A 20,698-nucleotide genomic window follows, 5' to 3' on the forward strand; every position below is an offset into this window, starting at 1 on the left:
ACAGACATAGAATCACACATACGACCCAAATCTTATTCTCTTAAACTCTCATACAGAGACAAGGTTATTTTAGATCCTTAAATTGTACATTTTTGTACATTTCAAGACTTATATTTCCTTTCAGTGTAGTCATCTAAGCTACCATTTACCTTTTTAATTCACATGTTTTCAGACTTATTTAAAGGTCCAATGTGTAGGAATTTCTCCGATCTATATTGCAAACTGGGTTGCGCAATCAACTCTCTCGCACCACGCAGTTCAAAGTACGTATTACAGCTACGCCTTCACACTTCAAAAAGCCGCTCTCTTGCTCTTTTCAATATCCTTTTTCTTTTTCTGGGCGAAGAAAAAGACTCCTGTTCCTGAAATTTGGATTTTGAATACGTGTGGTCCTCCATGTTTCCTTCTTCAAACTTGCCGGGGCCGGGAAGCAACGATACCCATTAGCAGCATTAGCAGCACCTGTGAGTTTATCATGTGACAGCGAAAACGTGAAAGGCGGAGCAGTATGTCCTGTATGTCCCTTACCGGCTAACGTATTTCAAGATGGGGAATGAATATTTAGCATCTACCTCAGTTCATGCGAATGCAAATGTAAAATTTTAAACCAAAAGGAATACTTGGAATTGATGGTGGTGGTAAATATTCATGAAAAAGGACAATTTTGTGAAAGGGCAACACAGATTTTGATAATGGACAACTAAACATGTTACACACTGGACCTTTAAATCAATTTAAATTATTTATATATATATATATATATATATATATATTTATTGCATTTCACAAAAATACTCAGATGAAAGTTCTTTATACAGTTATGCACATCTTTCCATGCCCACCCAACCCCCACTCCATGGCGCAGCGATGCCCAAAACAAGCACACACACAAAAAAGATATATATATTAGGGCTGTCAAACGATTAAATTTTTTTAATCGCAATTAATCGCATATTTTATCACATGATTAAAATTCTATTATTTTGCATTTCAGAACAGTTTTTAAGTACATATTAACAATCGAAAGCAATTTTTACCAGTGTATCTTGATTGGGAATCAAATGAATGCAAAGAAAGTTACTTTATGAACTTGATTTTAAGATTTGTAATTATTTATTTACTGTAAACTAAAGAAAAATGTGTGACTCTGTCATTATTGCACAATTCCTCCAAGTACCTAACTAAAAAACTAAAAATCCCTATCCTTACTAGAGTCAATATAGTGTTTAGTAACTCCTAAATAATGTTGATTACTCAATGACGTCCAGTGATCACCGGTTAATGGGACAGCGTTTGCAGCACCTTGCAGCTGTTCCAGTGTGGCTGCTTTCTCCGTGTGGTACAGGCTGCGTATGGTGAAACTACTGTCCCCCTTGACGGCAACGAGACAGGTCAGAACATGCCAACCGTAGTACGTCTTTAAGACCCGAGTCCTCTATGATGCTGACAGGTCTGCAGTTAGTTGCCACCCGTTTCGCAAGAGCTGTAGTAATTTTTTGGGATTTGGTTTCATCCACAGGTCGGTAAGTAGCACTCTCCAAAATAGTGCTTTGCCTGAGTGGGTAGCATGCTAGCGGGTAGCATCACGTTATCTGTACTTAGCTCCGTAGGTGGTAGCTCAAGCTTGACGTGCTTCGGTGATATTTTAATTCGGCTTTACACAACGTGCATATGGCTTTCGACTTGTCTACGAGCCGTCCGGCAGTTTTGGAAAATAAAAAGCTCCATTCAGAGTTATTGCTGCTGTGTTTCTCCATCATGCCTGCAGCCTGCAGCAGCAGGATGTGTTAGGAGGAAGTATGGCAGCTTGATGATAAGTAACGGTGCTGCAAAGGGTCAAAATGTAGCCTGTTAGGCACAACGCAAAGCCGAGTGAAGTGTAAAATAAATTAATAAATGCCGGCATGCGATTAATGCGATTAAAAAAAATTTAATCGCATCGCATGCGATTAATGCGATTAAAAAAATGTATCGCATCGCATCGGCCCTTAATCGCATCGCGATTAACGCGTTAACGCTGACAGCCCTAATATATATATATATATATATATATATATATATATATACACACATATACACATGCACATACATACAGTACACACATACATGTAAAAAATAAGTAAGTAAAATAAAAGTTAATTGACAATCGTAAATGTGTACAGTGAAAAGGTAAGAAAAAAAGTTAAAAGGGTAAGAAAAACAAAACAACAAAGACAAAATAAAAAAAATTACATGGTTTGATTGACACTTTTGACAGTAGGCCTTATCACATTTAAATTTTAAAGGTACAATATGTAACATTTCTGCATTAAGATGTCTAAAAACGACCATACCTATGTTATATATTTTTTTGAGTTGTGTAGTTACACTAACCCAAATGTTTCCACCAAATGTCAAACCCAGAGAAATCTGTTATTTTATTTTCAGACACGGGACATTTCCTTTCACCGTCTAGTTACTCGTAACTTCCGTCAAAACACAGAACCCAGATGATATGTTCAGGAGTAATTGCAAATCATACAATGTCACAGTAAAAAATACTTAACCATAATACTGCTTTTTCTGCCACAAGGCATTTTGTGATTAATAACATGCCACTTTGCAACACAGTAATACAGCAGAGATCTTATTTATTGATACATATTAATATCGATCGAGCTTAGTGTTACTACAATGTGCTGGCTGACAAGTAGTTAGCCTAGCTAACATTAATGCTAATGCTTGGTGGGTAACATTATAGGGTTACAACATCATTCAACACGCTCATAAAGTTAATAGTATGATTGTTTTGACCACGGATAAAAGCAGCACTGGGCTAACCCACAAATAAGTTCACTAGTAACGTTAACGTTAGCTGTATAGATAGACGACTAATCTAATGCTAATTTAGCCAGCTAGCACACCGTCATAGGTTTGTTGAAGTCCCCCTTAGTTTTGTGTGAAATCGCTCTGTGAACTACATATCTCGTCTCCCACAATTTACGTCACCTTAGTGGATTCTCGGCTTGCTCGCTAGCTCAGCTATGTTCCACAACACATGTAACGTTATCTTACCTGAAGTGTTTTAGCCAGCAAAGTTGTATTAGCCGAGAAGCTAAAGAATGAGCACGATCCGTTGCTTGATGATTTTGTTAAATTCGTTTAACAAAATCCGTTGCTTAAATTGATGAACATCATATGTGTAATCCATGGCTCAATGAAAACGTGATAAAAAAATGAATCTTCCCGTTTACTACCATACATATTTTTTCTGAAATAAGGTCCCATAGTGATCCACCGGAAGGGGAGGGACTTTGCCGCTCTATTAAAAGAATGTGTGCATAAAAAGTGCATAATTTCTTCATATCCAAATAATGTATCTGTGGTCATTTACATTCCTAACACATACAAGGTCACAGCAACAGCAATGTATCACAAGACTCACCCATTGACAATCCACACCACTATATAAGCGAAATATACTCTCTCTCTCTCTCTTTCTGTCTCCTCACTCACACCTTCATGGACACACATCACACACACACTAACTCACACACTTCTTGATCTTGGCACAAACCATTAACCTCAGCTCGGTTCACCTCAGCTTGAAAACAGGAAAGCAAACGCATCCCATAATGGTACCTAGAGCAATCTTTTTTCCTGTTTTGTACCCAAAAGCAACTTGTTCAGTTTTTGCATATTGCATCCATTTGTCATTGTTAGTCAAGGGCACTGCAACACAGTCTTGTCAGCGGTGCAATTTTAGTTGTTCTTTTCAAACGGTACTGTGTCTGTGCGTACATGTATCTGTCAGGTGATTTTAAATTAGTTTTTTTATTCTACGAATGTATGCATATGAATAGCTGGACACATTGTGCACCTTCTCAAAAAGAAAAGAATAGACCAAAGGTGAACTTCACATTGTTCCCTGAGCAAATCGTACACTTTTTATGCAAAACATCGTCCAACATATTTGTTTCCACAGGTTAGGCACGCTTGCATAGACAAATTGTAAGCTGAGTTTCTGTTGGCATACAAGTAGCGTAGGGGAAATTTTCTTACCCATCACCACAGAAATCTGAGTTTGAATTCTCGAAACTACCTTTGGCTGGATTGTACATTCTTAAGAATGCAATCAGTGTTTGCAGGTGGGAAGCCTGTGAGGGCGCCTGCGCAAGCGTTGATATTGGGGGGGGTGGTGATAGTGTGCGTTATGCCTTCCCTGTGAATGTCCTTACTGCCAGGTGAAAGAAATGTGGTTGGCAATACCATATGTCACAAAGGTATCATATGCCTGTCTACAGCCTCTCGCCAGAGTGTTAGCAATAGGCTAGCAGCTCTCTGTTAATATAGAGGTCACCTTAAATTCCCAAATTAATAGCCTCATATCAAAAGTGTTATCACCTTCATTTCATATGTCCTCGACCCTCTCTTTCTCACACAGTTTTGATACTACAGTACATTTAATGTTGCTTCAGCACTGCTTATTTACCCTTAGCTGGCCACATGCAATGTGTATTGCAGTGCAAAGTAAACAATGAAAGTTGTCATAAATAGTGTAATTTGTGCACACTGATCATAGACTTAGGGTGCAAATTAACTATTGCAAAATCTGCTGGACTGAAGCATTTTAAATGGTATCTTGAAGGTTTACAAATTAAAAGTTCATAGGTTAGGAAAGATCCACTGTTCTTCCTCAGAAAAAGTATGACTCTTCACTCTTTATGTGTGTTGCCAGTGCATATACAACTGTGTCTGTATGTGTGTAAGTTTAGGTGGAAGGGAGTGTGTACAGTGGAATTTTTGTGTGTGTGTGTGTGTGTATGCATGCGTGTGTGTGTGTGTGTTTCTGTCATAGCTCATATATGGGAACTGTTGGACTTTTGCACCAGTTGTTGTGGGGAGAATTACCCATTTGGGGATAACGTCATTGTACCTGGTTGACTGGTTTGATTTAAAATAAATTATTTTTTAACATGGTTAAAGTTAAGACTTCTCTATAATGCAAATGAACAGCATGTCATAAGTGCGTAGTGTGTAGGCTGGAAGTGTTTGTGGATCAATTTATAATAATATATCTGAACTTAGTATTGTACTGTATACATATCTGTGTGTATACACTGATATCTATGTGTATATACAGTGTGCATATATTAGTGGCAGTAACCTGAGCACCTTGCAACTGAGCATGTGTGTGTCCATGTGTACAGTTCCTATAAACCAAAACCAGTCCCCAGCTGCTGTTTCTCAGGACTTGTTCTCTTCCAAAAAAATTTTCCTCTCTGTCAGTGGAAAACTATGCAATTAGAAAACACCCTCGGAGATTGACAGTGGGATCACATACAATTTGACAAGCGGGCGCCACAGAAAGGCCCGTTGGATACCTAAGTATTTTTAATTAAACAGCTCTCTGCACTCACGGCGTACTTTTTCTCACCAGTTCAAAGACTCATGCTTTGACCCATGTGTTACAAGTTTGTATCAGTTTTCCATGGCTGTGTTTTGCTTGGCGCCTAAGACACGCACTCCTAAATTGTCTTGTTTAAAAGCTAGTTTGTTTACAGTTCACTCTCTTTCTCGTGCTCTCTTTACCACCCCGCCATTACATTACCACATGTGTGCAGTGTGATCAGGTTCAGGGTGTAGATACCCACTCCCAACAGGCCCGGTTTGTGTAAACGCAAAGGAATTGAGTTAATTTAAAAAAAAAGAAATTTAAAAAATCATGTCTATTAGCAAATGGAAAGATCCGCTACACAGTCAACCCCTCACTCCGTCGTCATTCTGGTTTATTTAAACGTTAAAACAAGTCAAATGAAGTGCTCATCTGTTACTTGTGCTCTTCATCAATAACATTTGTCCGTCTGATGTAAAATCGATATGACATACACTGACACAATGCCAGAGCAATGGCAAATGTGCCGTCATTTGTCATCGACTGGCAATAAAGATATGTCAGAATTGATTTTAGCCCATTTTTCCCCATCCCTCTTTATATCTCTCTCTCCCTCTCCCCTCTCTCTTCCTTGCTCTTTTGCAGTAGCGGTAATAGAAAAAAATAAATGAATGTTATTATGACTGAGGCATGGTCAGCCTTGCCAAACTCAATTAATATTGGAGCAAGGGGCTGTAATGATTTGAGGGCCTGTGTGTAATGTTTTCATTGAAATGCCCTGCCAGAGATGTTAAAAAAAGAAAAGAGGGATAGATGTATTGATGTTTGGGTCGGTGTATTCATGTTTTGATTTGGCCTTTGCTCAATATAGATGTTTTTAACAGACTTGCAAACTCTTCCCTGATCTTTCTTTCTTTATTTTTTCAATTTTTATTATTTTTCCTCTTAATTCTATTTCTGGTTTAGCTGCCAGAGTGTTTTGTGCTCCACCATGAAAAAAAAAAATATAACCTTGGATTGATAGCGTTTATGGATCCTTAAATCATGTTCAAACTGGAGAGAAAAGCCCCGTATGTGTGTTTGTGTGTTGGTCGTTTGGTGGTGTGTTTTATTTTTTTTTGGGATGATGTTTTATTTTAATGAAAGATTTTAATGTAATTTATATTATATTTTATTGTATTTTGCTATTCTATATATATATATATATATATATATATTCTAATACCAGTTTCATGCAACCGTGGTCAGACTGATATCACTGATAGAAATTCTCTTCAGGACGGGCCTTAGAGCTTATTATATTTGTTATTTATTTTATTAAAACATCAATAATACAAAAATCTGGATGAAAGTCAGATGTATTCATTATTTGAATGCCAATTGCAATGCAAATACTGTGAACAGCACCAAGAGTGAGCTTTACAAATCATTACTTGTGTGCATTGTGTACAACTTATGAGTTTATGGTCATTTCTGGTGATCCCTTTTTCCCTTGTTCATGCAGTTATTTTACAGTTTCATGTGGCCCTACAGTATGTGTGTGTGTGCGTGCTCCACTCTGTGTCCGCTGTGTGTATGTTTGTGTGTGTCAGATTTGCCATCGCGGTTTGTTGCCGCTGGGTTGTGTGTATCCAAGTTGCGCTGGTGGTAGCGAGCAACATCTGTTTCGGGGTTGTTGTTCCTCTTGGCTGCTTTTCAATTGGATTTCCTCAAGCAGGGCCAAAAGCTGTCACCTCTGCCAGGCTCTGTTAGCAATCACCGCCGGCCCCTATATTAAGTAGGTGGTTCAGGGCTAAGCTAATAACTCTCCCTCCTCTCCTGAGCCATCACACACCAGTACTGGTGTTGCTGCCGGCCTCAGTGTGTGCCTATTTGTATGTGTGTGTGTCTGTACACACACTCGGTTTTCCTCTGTAGCTATATACCCTGTAGAGGCAGGCTGGCTTGGGGGTCCCCTCCTCAATGTGACAGCCCAACTGACTGGATGTGTGTGTGGGAAAGAAACAGGGAGAGTCCTAATAGCTCGTCTCAGGGAACGACTGATCTGCTTTCCCTAATAATTTACAGTAGGATGGAAACAGGAAGAAAAGTTTGACCCCATCCCCACCCTCATAGACTGTGTACTGTAATGCTTCATTGTGAAGAGAAGCAAATAAAGAGTTTAATAATAATGGATGGACATTATGGCACATGCATTGTTTTGCAGGCACTTCCAGTTTGTCAGGATTGTATGTATTTGTTGCAATTTTTCCAGCAAAGTAAAGTTCAATTTATACGTATTGGGACTCAAATTAGACATGAATCAAAGATGAATTTGCAGTTTGACTACAGAAATTACTCACTTTTTAAAATTCCTTGTTGCGCAAATGGGTTTATTATACATTAACGTATCAGTAGAACGTCCATAGCTGCACTTAAACATTATTGTTTGGTTAGTATTTAGTTTTTCCACTGAAAACATCAACTGTCTTGACTCCTGCCTGAGTTGCGCAAAACTTAGCTGGGCGTTACAAAGCTTTTATTGGGAGGTGTTTATCTCATCAAACTGACAGAGTGGCAGGCTGCCCGTCTACCTGCCTGTCTCTCTGCCTTCATGTCTTATTGCCAGCTTCTCTGGCCAGCTGGAGCAGTTACACAGAGCTGGATTTGAACTGAGGACCTGCAAAGTATCAACTCCCTGTTTCACAGCTTTGACAGACACTTTGATTTGACATGCCATGAGCAGTTAAAGTGAAAGTTATGTATACATGTTAATTAAACTGTTTATGCGTGGAGAGGTCAGAGACATTAGCAAGCCCCAGCGCAGAAGTGTGAATTTCTTTTCTCCCCCCCCCCCCTCACAGCGTTTTAACCTCTTCTGTCTCTTATTTCCGTAATGATTACCAGGTGCGAGTGTAGAATTTTTCCTACCATTTTTTTTGCCAAGTTGGGATGCAGATAGCTCTATTTGTGAATAGTGTCTCTGTGTGTTTGAATTTAGGCTGGGATATTTGACGTTGGGTTCAACTTGTTCAAATAGCTCTCATTTTTGGCATTGGGTGACACTGAAAGCTGGAATTCTCTAAAAGGATGTGGAGGTTGCGGTCTTCAGCTACTTAAGAGAAAGCTGTCGGCCCAATTGGAAGATGTCATTTGTGAAAAGTATATCTATTTTGATTTTTGATATTGGGTTAGACAAGTATAAATCATTTTTGACATTGAGCAATGACAGTGCCTGAAGTTCTCCTAAAAACTGGAACATGTGGTTTACAATAACTCATGAAAGTAATGAAATACAGCTATCTCATTTATGAAAGGTTTTCTTTAAACATGGAACATTGAGATGGAGTGAAACTTTTTACTTTGTGCCACACCAATAGAGGAAAGATTCTTTTTAAACATGGTTTTTAGTTTCAGGGCTTGCCCAAGTGTTGACATGATAGACTTGCCTAAATGACTCTAATTTCTGACATTGTATGTTTGTAAAGGCTGAATTTATTCCCCCTAAAAGTCAATGTAAAGCATGAAGTTTGTTTTTTGCTTGAGACCATGCCTGTCTTTTTTGAAAGTGTTAACACATTTTCTGTAAATCATATAGATGTGCCTTTCTGCTAACCAAATCGTATTGAGGATAGGCAGATGACCAAATTTAAGTCACGCATGCTACAGGGACATGGAAAACAAACTTTGAGCTTTAACCATAGAGGTGGCTGAACACAAAACACTGAAAACCTGTACATACTGTAAATGGAGACTTTTTTTGAGATCCATATATTGAAATAAATAAATGTATTGCTGGCAAAATGGATTACCAAAAAGGCCATTCTGTACGGAACGTAAGTGCTCAAGGGATGAGGGGTCCCCTTTGCCAGAGCCCCTGTGTAAGTGGCTTCATCAACATTTCTTGTTGGAGAGTCAACGGCCTCAATCTTTGTGGAATTATTGCCTTTATGAGATAGTATAGCTGAGGATTGACAGCAAAGAGCCGCTGCGGGTCTGAGTTAAACCCGACCCGCTGCTGTAGGATATGGGGCACACACTTTACCAGGTGAGCTACTGGGCAGCCCTTTTGTGGAAGTTAAAAAAAAATAAATAGCCTGCAGTTACTTTACTTTACTATTGGATTTACATTGAAGACATGTTATTGGATCTGACTACAGCTGGCTACTAGCTTGATACTAGTGTAACATTTATTTTGATTAGTGGAGATGATATATTACATTGTGTTTAGTCATTGAAGTGACTATTACCTTTTGCACTTGCCACCTCCGTTGTAGAGGTTCTGTGAACCAAGCACTCAAATGCTTGTCTCTGAGTCTGAATGAATGTAAACACAGAAAGTAGCCACCTGAAATGGCCTTTATGGCTAACTGTATTGGATTATCCTTTAAACATCTATTGTACTGACCAAAACAATTATGAGCGCTAAGCTGACAGCAGCAATATATTCAAAGAAAGAAAGAGAAAGCTTCCCTGTCAGTTTTTTTCTCCTTGCCAAGACACTCCCTCCTTCATCATACATTTTCATATCTTTACATTGACATTTTGTTTCCCAAGGACAGTATCATAAACTGATTTCTGAGATTTTTACCTGCCAGTGCTGCGTTGCCTAACTTTACACATTTGGGAGGTTGATGCATTAGTTTGTCTTGGTACAGCAGTGGATTGTCAGTAGGAGCATGTATAAAGCAGGGCAGGTGAGCTCCCCAAATTACTAACTAATTAAAATGAATTTACAGTGCACTCACTGTCAAAATGAGGAAAATGTGCAGTGGAAACTTGGGGCTGATGTACAGGATTTAACTAGGATCTATCAATGTCCACAGCCAAGCTTGTCGTGGACGTTTGTGTGACTGCTGGACATATGCAATGAGGTCTCTTAGTCCTGACACTCTTTTTCTGCCAGAGTATCAGAGACAGGAAACAACCAAAAAGAGGGGAGATTGCGGATCTAGAACTTTTTTTTCTTATCTTCATGCTTGTAGAAATAGAAAATTGTGTACACACTGCAAGTTATTGGAGAAATGATGGGTCAGTCAATGAGTAAATAGGGCTTAAATCTTTATCCATCGTATTCTTAATTTTATTATTTTTTGTGGTAGATTAAAATTGCCTTTGGTGTTCTGTAGGTTTGACGAAAAACACATTGCATTTTGTTGTACATGAAATGTGCTTCAAAAATATTGTTTAAACAAAAATTTACATTAGAGATACGAATAAGATATCATATGCTGCCCATTTTATGTTGGTTGTTAATAATTAAAGTAAGTGAAAGTTAACATGCTTGATCCTGGCAGCTACAAGTACATCCATCAACAGCCTTGTATTCTGTATAGTATCCTTCAGCTAAACACGGAACTCCTACAGGCTCAATCACTTTGTCTCCTCATTACATTAAATGACTAAATACTGTATGTGAAAGGCCCCCGATCAATTATGCTCTCTGCAACTGATTCCGTTAGCTGAAAGTGGAAATTCGAACTGCATTTTTACAGTACATAACAATAAAAAGAGCTGTCAATCTAAATAGACAGAATATAAGAACCTTGTTATTTGCCAAAGATCTATAGCTTTTGACATTTGCGGAAAATAAGCTTTTTAAATTTACATTTCCACATACATTGAAGCTATTAAATAGACACATTTACACAAACACTGGCATAAAGCTTATATTACTAGTATAGCCAGTGGTTGATGGATTGCCTCAAACATGTAATGCACTCAGCTGATGCTTTAAGGAAGAGTGAGTTACAAGGACAGCAGAGGTAGAATGTGGTAAACTTCCAAAAGGAGGTTGTCAGCATCACAAACAGCCAGTAGTAAACAGTACAAGGGTTAGAACCACACCATCCTGGTTTAAGTGAATTAACTTAATTTTTTTAACTAAATCAATTTCTGACTTTGATTTTGTTCTTTCTGCATTCTCATTTAAACAAATGCTATTTTCTGTCTTGCATTGCAGCATAGTGCATCTTTCTGGGGTAATAATGTTTTTGGTCAAACAGTGTTTGTTGGCTTTAACTTTTTAAACATACAATTGTTCCCTAATTAGCTGGATGCTAATTAATTTATCCCCTGTTTGATGTACTGTAGAGCAATACTTTGAAAGCAACTGCATTCATTCTTTGCATAAATTTGTAGCATTTGCCGCTGAGTTCAAAAGAAACAGGACTGGGTTTAGAAAAGTGCACATGCATTTAAATAATGCGCCCCATTTTTCATCTTTGTTTGTTTTTAGTGGGAATATTAATGAATTAACATTTTAAACAATCCATCATTATTGTTGTGCTGCCACTTATTTTTAACTCAATTATATTTTAATAGATCATTTTTCCTAATGTGCACAGTATGTTCTCCCCACTTTGTTCACTACACAACAAAAGATTAATTACAAATAAGAGGAATGATCAAAAACATGATAATCAAATTGCAACAATGAGTTGGAAATTGCAATTCTAATGCAATACAATAGGGTATGTGTTTGCAAATTAACCACCCACTGTCTGTTATTGTATGTGTGTGCGCTTGTGTACATGCATGTTTATGTGTGTATGTCTGTGAAAAGAAAATATATGACACAACTGTATGTTATGATAAACTCTAAATACAATACTTGTGCTTGTGTTAAAAAAAATGTCAATGGACATTATAGGTTTTGATTGTAGTTGCATTAATTAGAAAAGTAAAATGACATTTGAAATGAGTAAGTCATTTTCCTTTTTGAAAACCTGTTTATTGACCAAAGTAAAAACATATACACTCTTATAATAATGGCACTCCATTGGTAGCACTTCCTTTATCAGGATGCTTTTTTTCGAACGTATTGGTGATGTGTAGTTTTCTCCAACTTTAAAAACCTCAATGGAGTACTTTAAAATGTACTTTAGATGTAACTATTACAGTCAGCCTATATCACATACAAAAAATACAAAGGTGCCAGCTTCCTTGACGGCAGCTAGAGGTTTGTTTAAAGACGGTGCAGTAGGCTATATTTTCTGAAGATGATGTCCTAATTTGTTTGATATCATGTAGGACCGCTCTCTGGAATCAAAAACCATGTGAAATATGTGAAGTTATGTGGAGGATTATGTGATTGCATGTGATTGTTTTAACTCCACCTTCTAGTACCAGTTCAGCTCGCTTGGAGCCTTGACCAAGGTGGTATCAAAAAGGTACCAGGTACTTTCCACAGCTTTTGCTAATGGAAAACAAAAAAAGAGCGAGTCAGGCTGCAGCATGCAGTGGGAAACAGCGAAATTAGACAAAGATTATAGCATGCTAGTAATGAGATAATATGCCTCCTTACCCTCACACTTGTGTAATACCAGAGCTTTGTCATTGATATTTTTTAGCTTGAGAAAAAGGCTTTGTAGCCTTTTTAGCCAAAACATTTTGTAAGATGGTAATTGTTTTTTTGTAGTACCATCCTCTATCACTGAACATTTGAAACTGTGAAATGTGACTTATTGCTGAGTATGACTGAGAAGATGAGTTTTCAAAGCCAGACATCTCAGCTTTAGTAGTACTTGGGCAATTCCTGGTGTTGGTAAACAAAACATATGGTGGTCATATTGTGCTGTGGAGCAGCAAACATATTTAGTCTTAAATATATTACATCCTGTACTGTATTTGGTTGTAGCCAACATGACATGCAATTGAAAGTAAGAAGTGTAGAGATAAAATTGCAGGTCTCAGCTTGAGATCCCTTGTTATGCTTGTTGTCTTCAGCATGTCAGATACCAGCGGAATTGTCAGTTTAAAGAGGATGGATGTCCTAAGATGTCACCTGACAGCCCGACAGGCAGGGCAATTCAGTCCCTGGAGGACAGGACAGCAGCCAGTAGGAGGTGAATGGGCAGTAGCTTGGGCTAGAGGTCGTCACCGTCGCCATCGTCGGCCTGTCACTCCGAATGGGCCCCCAAATCATGTTGTCAATGGTGATGCATCGATATCTCCCTCTGGCAAAAATTGGATGCTCCAAACTCGACTTGATTGATGTATTGACCAGGTTGTGTCTGCCTGTCCTCAGGATGTGTCCTTACCTTCGTTTAAAGATGAAGCAACACAGACACACTCTGAGCAGTGAAAGGGGAGAGATGTACTTTTAAAAGTTTGTTTGTGTGTGAGCCAGACCCACTGTACCTATCAGCCTTGAAATTTATAGGATGTTATCTGCCTTTTCATTTTTCTCGACACATCTTTTGTGGCACAATTCAATCGATGCTCTAAGAATGTTGTTCTCACTGTTTCCATTGAGGCAACAGTATTACATTATGGCTCAAAGGCCAATGCACAGCTTGTACCATGGATTGGAATGAAAAATAGCTGTTTTTCTGTGACCAAAAGTGCAGTCTTTATGCACCAAAGGACATGGCATTCTTGGGCCATGGGTACTAGCCGTGGAGTTTTGTGAACGTGAAATACCTTCTTTTGTGTCATTTCTTTCATTATGCTTCCTCTGTCTCTCTATTTCTCCGCTTTCCTCCAATGGTTTTCCTTGATAGTCTCGTCTGGCCTGAGTTGCTCTCTTTATGTGCCTGTGCGTGTGTGTGTGCGTGTGTGTGTGTGTGTGTGTGTGTTCATTCATACTGTCTTTGTTTCCTCATAATTTATGGCTATTTGTGTCTGTTGCATATGTTTGTGTGGGTATGTATACATGTGTTATTTGTGTGTTTGTTGGTTCTCAATCATATATATGTGTGTTTCAGTGTCTAAGAACACAGACTGAACAAAGGCACTATAGATTTTCTATTTTGATAAAGCTATATGGAACCTTGGGTTTGAACCTATGATGGCTTAGTGGGGGATGGAATGAGAAGTGCGAGTATTGTTGAAGAAACAAATGCAAGCTGAGCCTTAAGGATGTGGCCCAATTTGGACTCTTTGAAGTCCTGCTTCTTCTTTTGGTACTTTTCACTACTGTCTACTTCATCTCTGAGAAGACAGGAAAGTACGAATCAACTCGATCATAACTCGAACATGTCGCTCCACTCATTACTTTTCATCTTTTGTTTTTTACTAGAGGATAAGAGAGAAAACAACTGTAACAACTTTGTCCTCCTCTTTCTCTCTCTCTCTCTCTCTCTCTCTCTTTCTTTCTCTCGCTCTTTCTTTGTCTGTGTTTGCAGGGCCTGTTCATCTTCCTGATATATGGGGTGTACAACACAGAGGTAAGTCTGCATTGTGTCTCAAGGCTGTCGGAGTGAATGAGAGAAATGACAAGTTTCTGATGGGCTCCTTGCTTAAAAGCTGTGTGGGTGGGGTGTGTGTGTGTGTGTGTGTGTGTGTGTGTGTGTGTGTGTGTGTGTGTGAACGTGCATCTGTGGATGGGAGGAGGGATGGGAAGGAGGGGAGGGGACATCGTTTCCACGTGAGCGTCCCACTGCCCTTCATGCTTGGACTAACTTATATGCATCCGAGTCCGACCATTAAACACTGACACGCCGCGGTTCTCAGCCACTCATTCCTCACCCACATTGGCTAATATTTCACTGCCTCTTTAAGTTTTTAAACTCACGGCCCTCCATTTAGCATCCTGACAAAGCCGCTGGCCAGGGCTTTGCGGGGCCCCAAGCAGTAACCATAGTAGGACAAAAAAAGAAAAACAATATGCAACCAACAATATGCAATGAAGAAGGACATATTGTATTGAGATGCTGCTTTATTACCATTTAGATACGCCATATCTATGTAGGGGAGGAGGGTGGGTGAGTGGCGAGAGACGGAGAGATGGATTTAATGGATGAGACTCAAGTCATGAAAATCACTCTTGGTCAAATGTGGCTCTTAGTCTATGTAAATAGGGTTAACTTTAGATGTGCATGTGATATTGCATCTGAGCCTTCTTTAAATACGGCACTAAAGCACTATTTCTCATTTTTACACACTTCCCACTCCAAACTTAAGGAGAAAGTGGATATCAAAAAAGGAGTTTCCTTATAGGACGGTTAACAATTCAAAACACAGAAATATCGCCTCTGAAATGTCTGACAAGCAGGGTTCAAAATTAACTTTTTTTGTCCACTAGCCAAATGGCTAGTGAATGTTCAATTTTACCAGCCACTCAATATATTATCATTGCTGTTATGGCTGGTGAGTGAAGCAAATCTACCAGCCACTTGCATATTTTACCAGCATTTGGATAGTAGATGGTGCTAATTTTGAACGTTGCTGACAAGTCATTGAAATACCATAGCAGAAGTCTGTTTTCAAACTAGCATTTAAGAAAAAAACACGTGTTTTCTGGAGATACATGCAAAATGTTGAATATAAAAAAGATTGTTCATTTCACAGCAAAATAAAATAAAAACCTGTAAATTCTGTAATGCAGTATGCTAAAGTAAATCTAACAAACTGGCTCCGCTGTGGAAGGAATGAACCATGCTTGACAAGTCTTTAGTTCTGATGAATACAAACATAGCTCATGTTTTCATTTGCCTCTTGTTGCTTTGACTGAATGTACAAGGTCATCGTCACTGAATACACGCTGCGTTTTGTTACCCAGCTCTTCGAAAAATAATGGTCAGTATTACATTAGTTCTCCTCTCTACATGTATTTTGTGTGTGTTTTTTTCTCCAGACTCCTTTATTTCAACTTTCCGTCATCATCACATCTGTTTTTCTGACCATCAACGAGGACATCTCGTATATAACATTTGCATTTCCTGTCTCTTGTTATTTCCCATTTTCTCTTTCTTTTCTTCATACATGTCTTCTCCAGGGCATGGAGAGCTGTCCCTGACCATAGGTGATGCGCCGACAATGCAGAGCCAGGGAGGGCTGACCCTTTGCACTGTAAAATAAATCAACACAGCATTCTTGCTTAAGTAGCTTTTTAGAATACATTTTTCTTCCACTGAAGTTTCCCTTAACCCTGGGAGCAGCTCATGTACATGTTCCGGTTTTCAAAAGGATCCCACTTCTTTGTTAATGTTTTAAAAAATTTAATCATTTTGCCATTATTCACATCACACATTTCTCTTTTTTCCTCTGAACCCTCACCAGCTTTCTTGGGCGCTCCTTTTGTTCTCCCTCAACCTGCTCAGCTTGTGTTTTGTGTCTTTAACTGGTTTAACGTGTGACACAGAGCACCACTCTCTGGCTTCAGGTTTCAGCCTCCCTGACACCTGAAAGGAAATATTTGCTCAATAGAAAAATCCTAGAAGCACTGAATAGGAATGTTAACACTTTTTTTTTTTGTCTTCCCTGCAATCAGTGTGCCAGTGAAAGAGGGAGACAGTGAGGTTCCTGTTCTGTCTGTATTGATTGAAGCTGACCTGCCCCTTGATGGCTGGGGACAGGAACTTCTCCTTACATTACATTTTCACACACATGTCTATAGAGTGAAGAAAAAACTTTGCAAAGTTGCTATTAGTTCTTAACCTGGAAACATGATCAATCAGTCTTTAGTGTGAAGGAACTTTACCTTGGTATGCAAAAGTAAGGTGTGGAATTATCTAGTGCCTCAAACACCAAAAGGTCTCCATTCATGAGAGGCTCAGTATTTACCAATATGGCATGGAAGACAGACTGTGTCTGCTGCTATTACACTCAAAATGCAGCGTTTTAATTGCTAATTACCTGACGATAGCTTTCCATTATTCATTGCAATTAGCTTTTCCTTGGTGGTCACCTTGTAATCCCATGCTTTGATGACCTTTTATTTCCATCAACTCCAAGGATGTCGGCAGGTGTTGTCGGGCGCGCTGCTTTCATATGGTAATCGCTTAGCGCGCATTTACATGGGGAACCACGCTTTGCATCATTGCGAAACCTTGAGTGTGCGCAAACCCCTTAAACACATAACGATCATCTAAAACAATGCCCTTCCCCTCATTGTCAAATGATTAATTAAGTTGTGTCATGTAATTGCCTCAGCACGCCGGCTGCTTTTGATATCAATGAAATTCCCAGGACTTACTTTCCCCATTAAATTGTGTTAAGACGGCGTCTCTCCAACATCTGCACATCGTCGAAGGCCTTCTGCGGATCTTGTCAGAAATAATAGGGTTTTGGAAACATGATGCTAGTGCTGTTGATTCTGCCCTGTCACAAGGCTCGGGCTTTCTTCATTATGTGGCCCGTCAAAGTTGGTATGTATGCAAAACATCCTCTGTATACACATACTGACTCTGAGACTGTGTGTGTGTGTTCAGTGTGGTGTCATAATTTATAACACGCTACGACTTAATGAAGCCATAAGCCATAATGCATATTCACTAACGTGGTGGGCTGGGCTGGGACGGGCTGTAGTGATGAGTGTCCATCCGCTACAAATTTACAGTGAACACTGACAATGTGCACGGACACATGCAAGTGCACACACACATACGGACCTAATAAGCACCGGAGGCTTTTCATAGAAGACTTCACCCTACTTAACTGAACTACTAACACACTGAGTAATTGCTGCTGTTCTGTATGCTTTTTAATTTAATATCATGTACTTGTTTACAGTAGCAAATGGATCGTACTAAAAAGAATATAAAGATGTTCATATATCAATATCAGATGAATACTATTTTATGTTACTATGTTATGTTATGTTGTCCCCCATTTTTTAATACATAAATAAATCAACAGACATTACACTGTATTAGTAATTTAAAGCATTGTAACTTTCTAGCAGGGAAATACATTTATTTATAGCTGCTGCTGTGTGGCAAAATATACATTTTTGAACATTCCGATATTTTCATTCCTCCACCATCCTTCCTTAAGAAAATGCTGGAGCTATTTTAGATTGAATCCTACATTTTGAATATTATTTTGTGTTTTATGTCTAGTAACACTTATTCCGTTGTACCAAACCAATGTATTGACCTATGATTTAGTGATCAGTAAATCTATACTACCATAAAGTTGCAAGCACATCATTTCTTTAAAATGATTTTTTTTTTAAATAAGAAATGGTTTAATTTTAATTCTATAAAAAAATGTTTTTTCAGTGGACAGACTAAAATGCTGAATTATTATCTTGTATCCCGTGATATTAATTACAATATATTTGCATGAAATGTTTGTTGATATTATTAATCATTAGTAACTAGTCATAACTACTCAAAATATCAATTTAAAAGAAAAATTGATACATTAAATTCAACAGTTAAATGCAATCAAAAGTCATCTAAATTATTACTGCTCTCTAAGCAAAGGTCTTGGCATTAACTTTAAATAATTTCAAAAGTATACATTGTTTATCTCATTTTAAAATCTCCACGATTGTTAATTAAAAAAAGAAAACTAAGGAGGTTTAGTTAATAAGCAGGTAAATTATAAATGATGGTCTGTGTTAGTTAAAAATAAAATGTATGCATGTATACTGTATAGCTCCAAAATCTCTAAATTTATTGTCTTGTATTGCGTTAAATGAAGGTGTGCAGTACACTGTTTTCATCCGGAGTGTAAAAATGTAATCTGTTCTGCTAGGGCGGTCCCTTCTCCTCCAATAGCTCCATTTGTTGGTCCCGGCGCTCTATGCTGACAGATGATAGCTTGAAGTCGTCTCCTTAGTTTGCCAGCTCTATGTGTCACTTTCAAGTCCCATTAGCCACTGGGACATACTGGAACACCCTCTCACACGCACGCACGCACGCACGCACGCACCCACGCACCCACGCACACACTAACACACACACACACACACACACACACACACACACACAGCTGTCAGTGCCCGCAAACTAAAACTCTAAATTAGTTATTTCCCTTCCATATTCTCTTCTCCATTCTACACTTTGGGTGCTCGCAGTTGTTTGCTATGACAGATTTTTTGTTTTGATTCATTGTATGTTTCATTGAGCGCGGTGTTAGATACACTTATCTCTTTCTCTCCCACTCTCTCTCTTTTTTTTCTTTCAGGTTCGGAGCACAGTCAACAGGATCAAGGAGAGGAGAAAAGCGCTTAATTTTTCAGTATGTAATCCTGTATTTTTTGTTTTTAAGTGTGTAAGTGTGTGTGTGTGTGTGTGTGTGTGTGTGTGTGTATGTGCGCGTATGTGCGCGCATGCATGCGTGTCTGATACACACTGATGTGACAGACTCAATTTTCCTTGTCAATGAAAGCTGGCCACAAAGATGCCCTTATACATCAAACATAGACCCTCCGTAATAGCTCTCCCCCTTCCTCACTCTGCCTATTGCAGCACCTTCATCCCAGCAATGTCAAGCTCCGTAGTGGGTTACACTTTTCTAATCCAGGACAAGCCGTCCCCTGATATTAAAGTGTCAGGCCAGTATTTATACCTTGTTGGACGCTGCTGTTTGGCTGAGGTGGTGGGATGCTGTGTGTGTGTGTGTATGTGTGTGTGTGTGTGTGTGTGTGTGTGTGTGTGTGTCTAGGAAGATCATACTGTAGCCTACGCAAAGCACTTTAAAAGTACTTAATAGTCTCTAGCACACACAAACAGGCACATACCACACACACATACTGACAATTATAGACCCTAGCACCTTGACAAACACCTACTCTCATCACTACTACTACTATGCCCTCACTATCTCTCTCTCTCTCTCTCTCACACACACACACACACACACACACACACACACACACACACACACACACACACACACACACACACACACACACACACACACACAAAATGCATCTTGTCCCTTATGATAACATTAACTCCACTCCTCTTTGGCCAGTAACACTCTGTCCTGCCCCTCCCACTGCACCCTGACCCACACATATGTACCCCCCTAGTATCCCCCACCCTCACACACTTCAGGTCATTGAAGAAGGAATGAAACCATTTCTGACGGTTGATTGTTTTTTTTAAATATCAGGGTGCCCCTACTTCCTTTTGACCCCCCACCTCAGAGATGGATACTGTAAGGATGGGAAGAAATGAAATAAATAAATAGATAAATTAAAGTGTGTGTGTGTGTGTGTGCTATGTGTGCTATGTGTACTGTGTGTTGGGCGGGTTGGTGGAGGGACCCCCTGGGGCCCCTAGCCACCAGGTGCAGTCTGATATATTGGCTGTTCTCAGTTTATCAGTGAGCCCCCCCATCTACTGTCATTTTTACTGCTTCCTCTCCCCTCTGGTCGTGGCAATTTTCCAATCTTGCCGGGTTCCGCTACCAGAATGCGTGTTTTAGCCATCACTGCCGCCTGACGGTTTTTAGCTAATGCTATTTTGTGCCATTAATCCTGCGTGAAATACTGTATCTACCTGTCCTTTGGTTATATAGGAGACATTTGGCTCTAGATGACCGCACATGCCCCTATATATTCCTTGTTGTAAAACATAGGATTGGGTACCTTGCCGGCTGAGGGATAAAGAGGCTTTGGCGGTGTTATTGCATATGGGGGTCATTTGAAGACGAATGGCACTT

General features: G+C 39.1%; 1 protein-coding gene across 3 annotated transcripts in view; it reads left to right on the forward strand.

The window, feature by feature from the left end:
• Nucleotides 1-20,698, forward strand: part of LOC116055217 (adhesion G-protein coupled receptor D2) — a 101,188-nt gene that overhangs the window by 37,624 nt on the left and 42,866 nt on the right. For all 3 annotated transcript variants that reach the window (XM_036006946.1, XM_031307035.2, XM_031307036.2), the window contains 2 exons: nt 14,482-14,523; nt 19,214-19,267. In XM_036006946.1, the coding sequence (XP_035862839.1) occupies nt 14,482-14,523; nt 19,214-19,267 (96 nt within the window). The remainder of the gene's footprint in view (nt 1-14,481; nt 14,524-19,213; nt 19,268-20,698) is intronic.

This window comes from Sander lucioperca, chromosome 11 (genome assembly GCF_008315115.2).
Source record: "Sander lucioperca isolate FBNREF2018 chromosome 11, SLUC_FBN_1.2, whole genome shotgun sequence".
NCBI lineage: Eukaryota > Metazoa > Chordata > Actinopteri > Perciformes > Percidae > Sander > Sander lucioperca.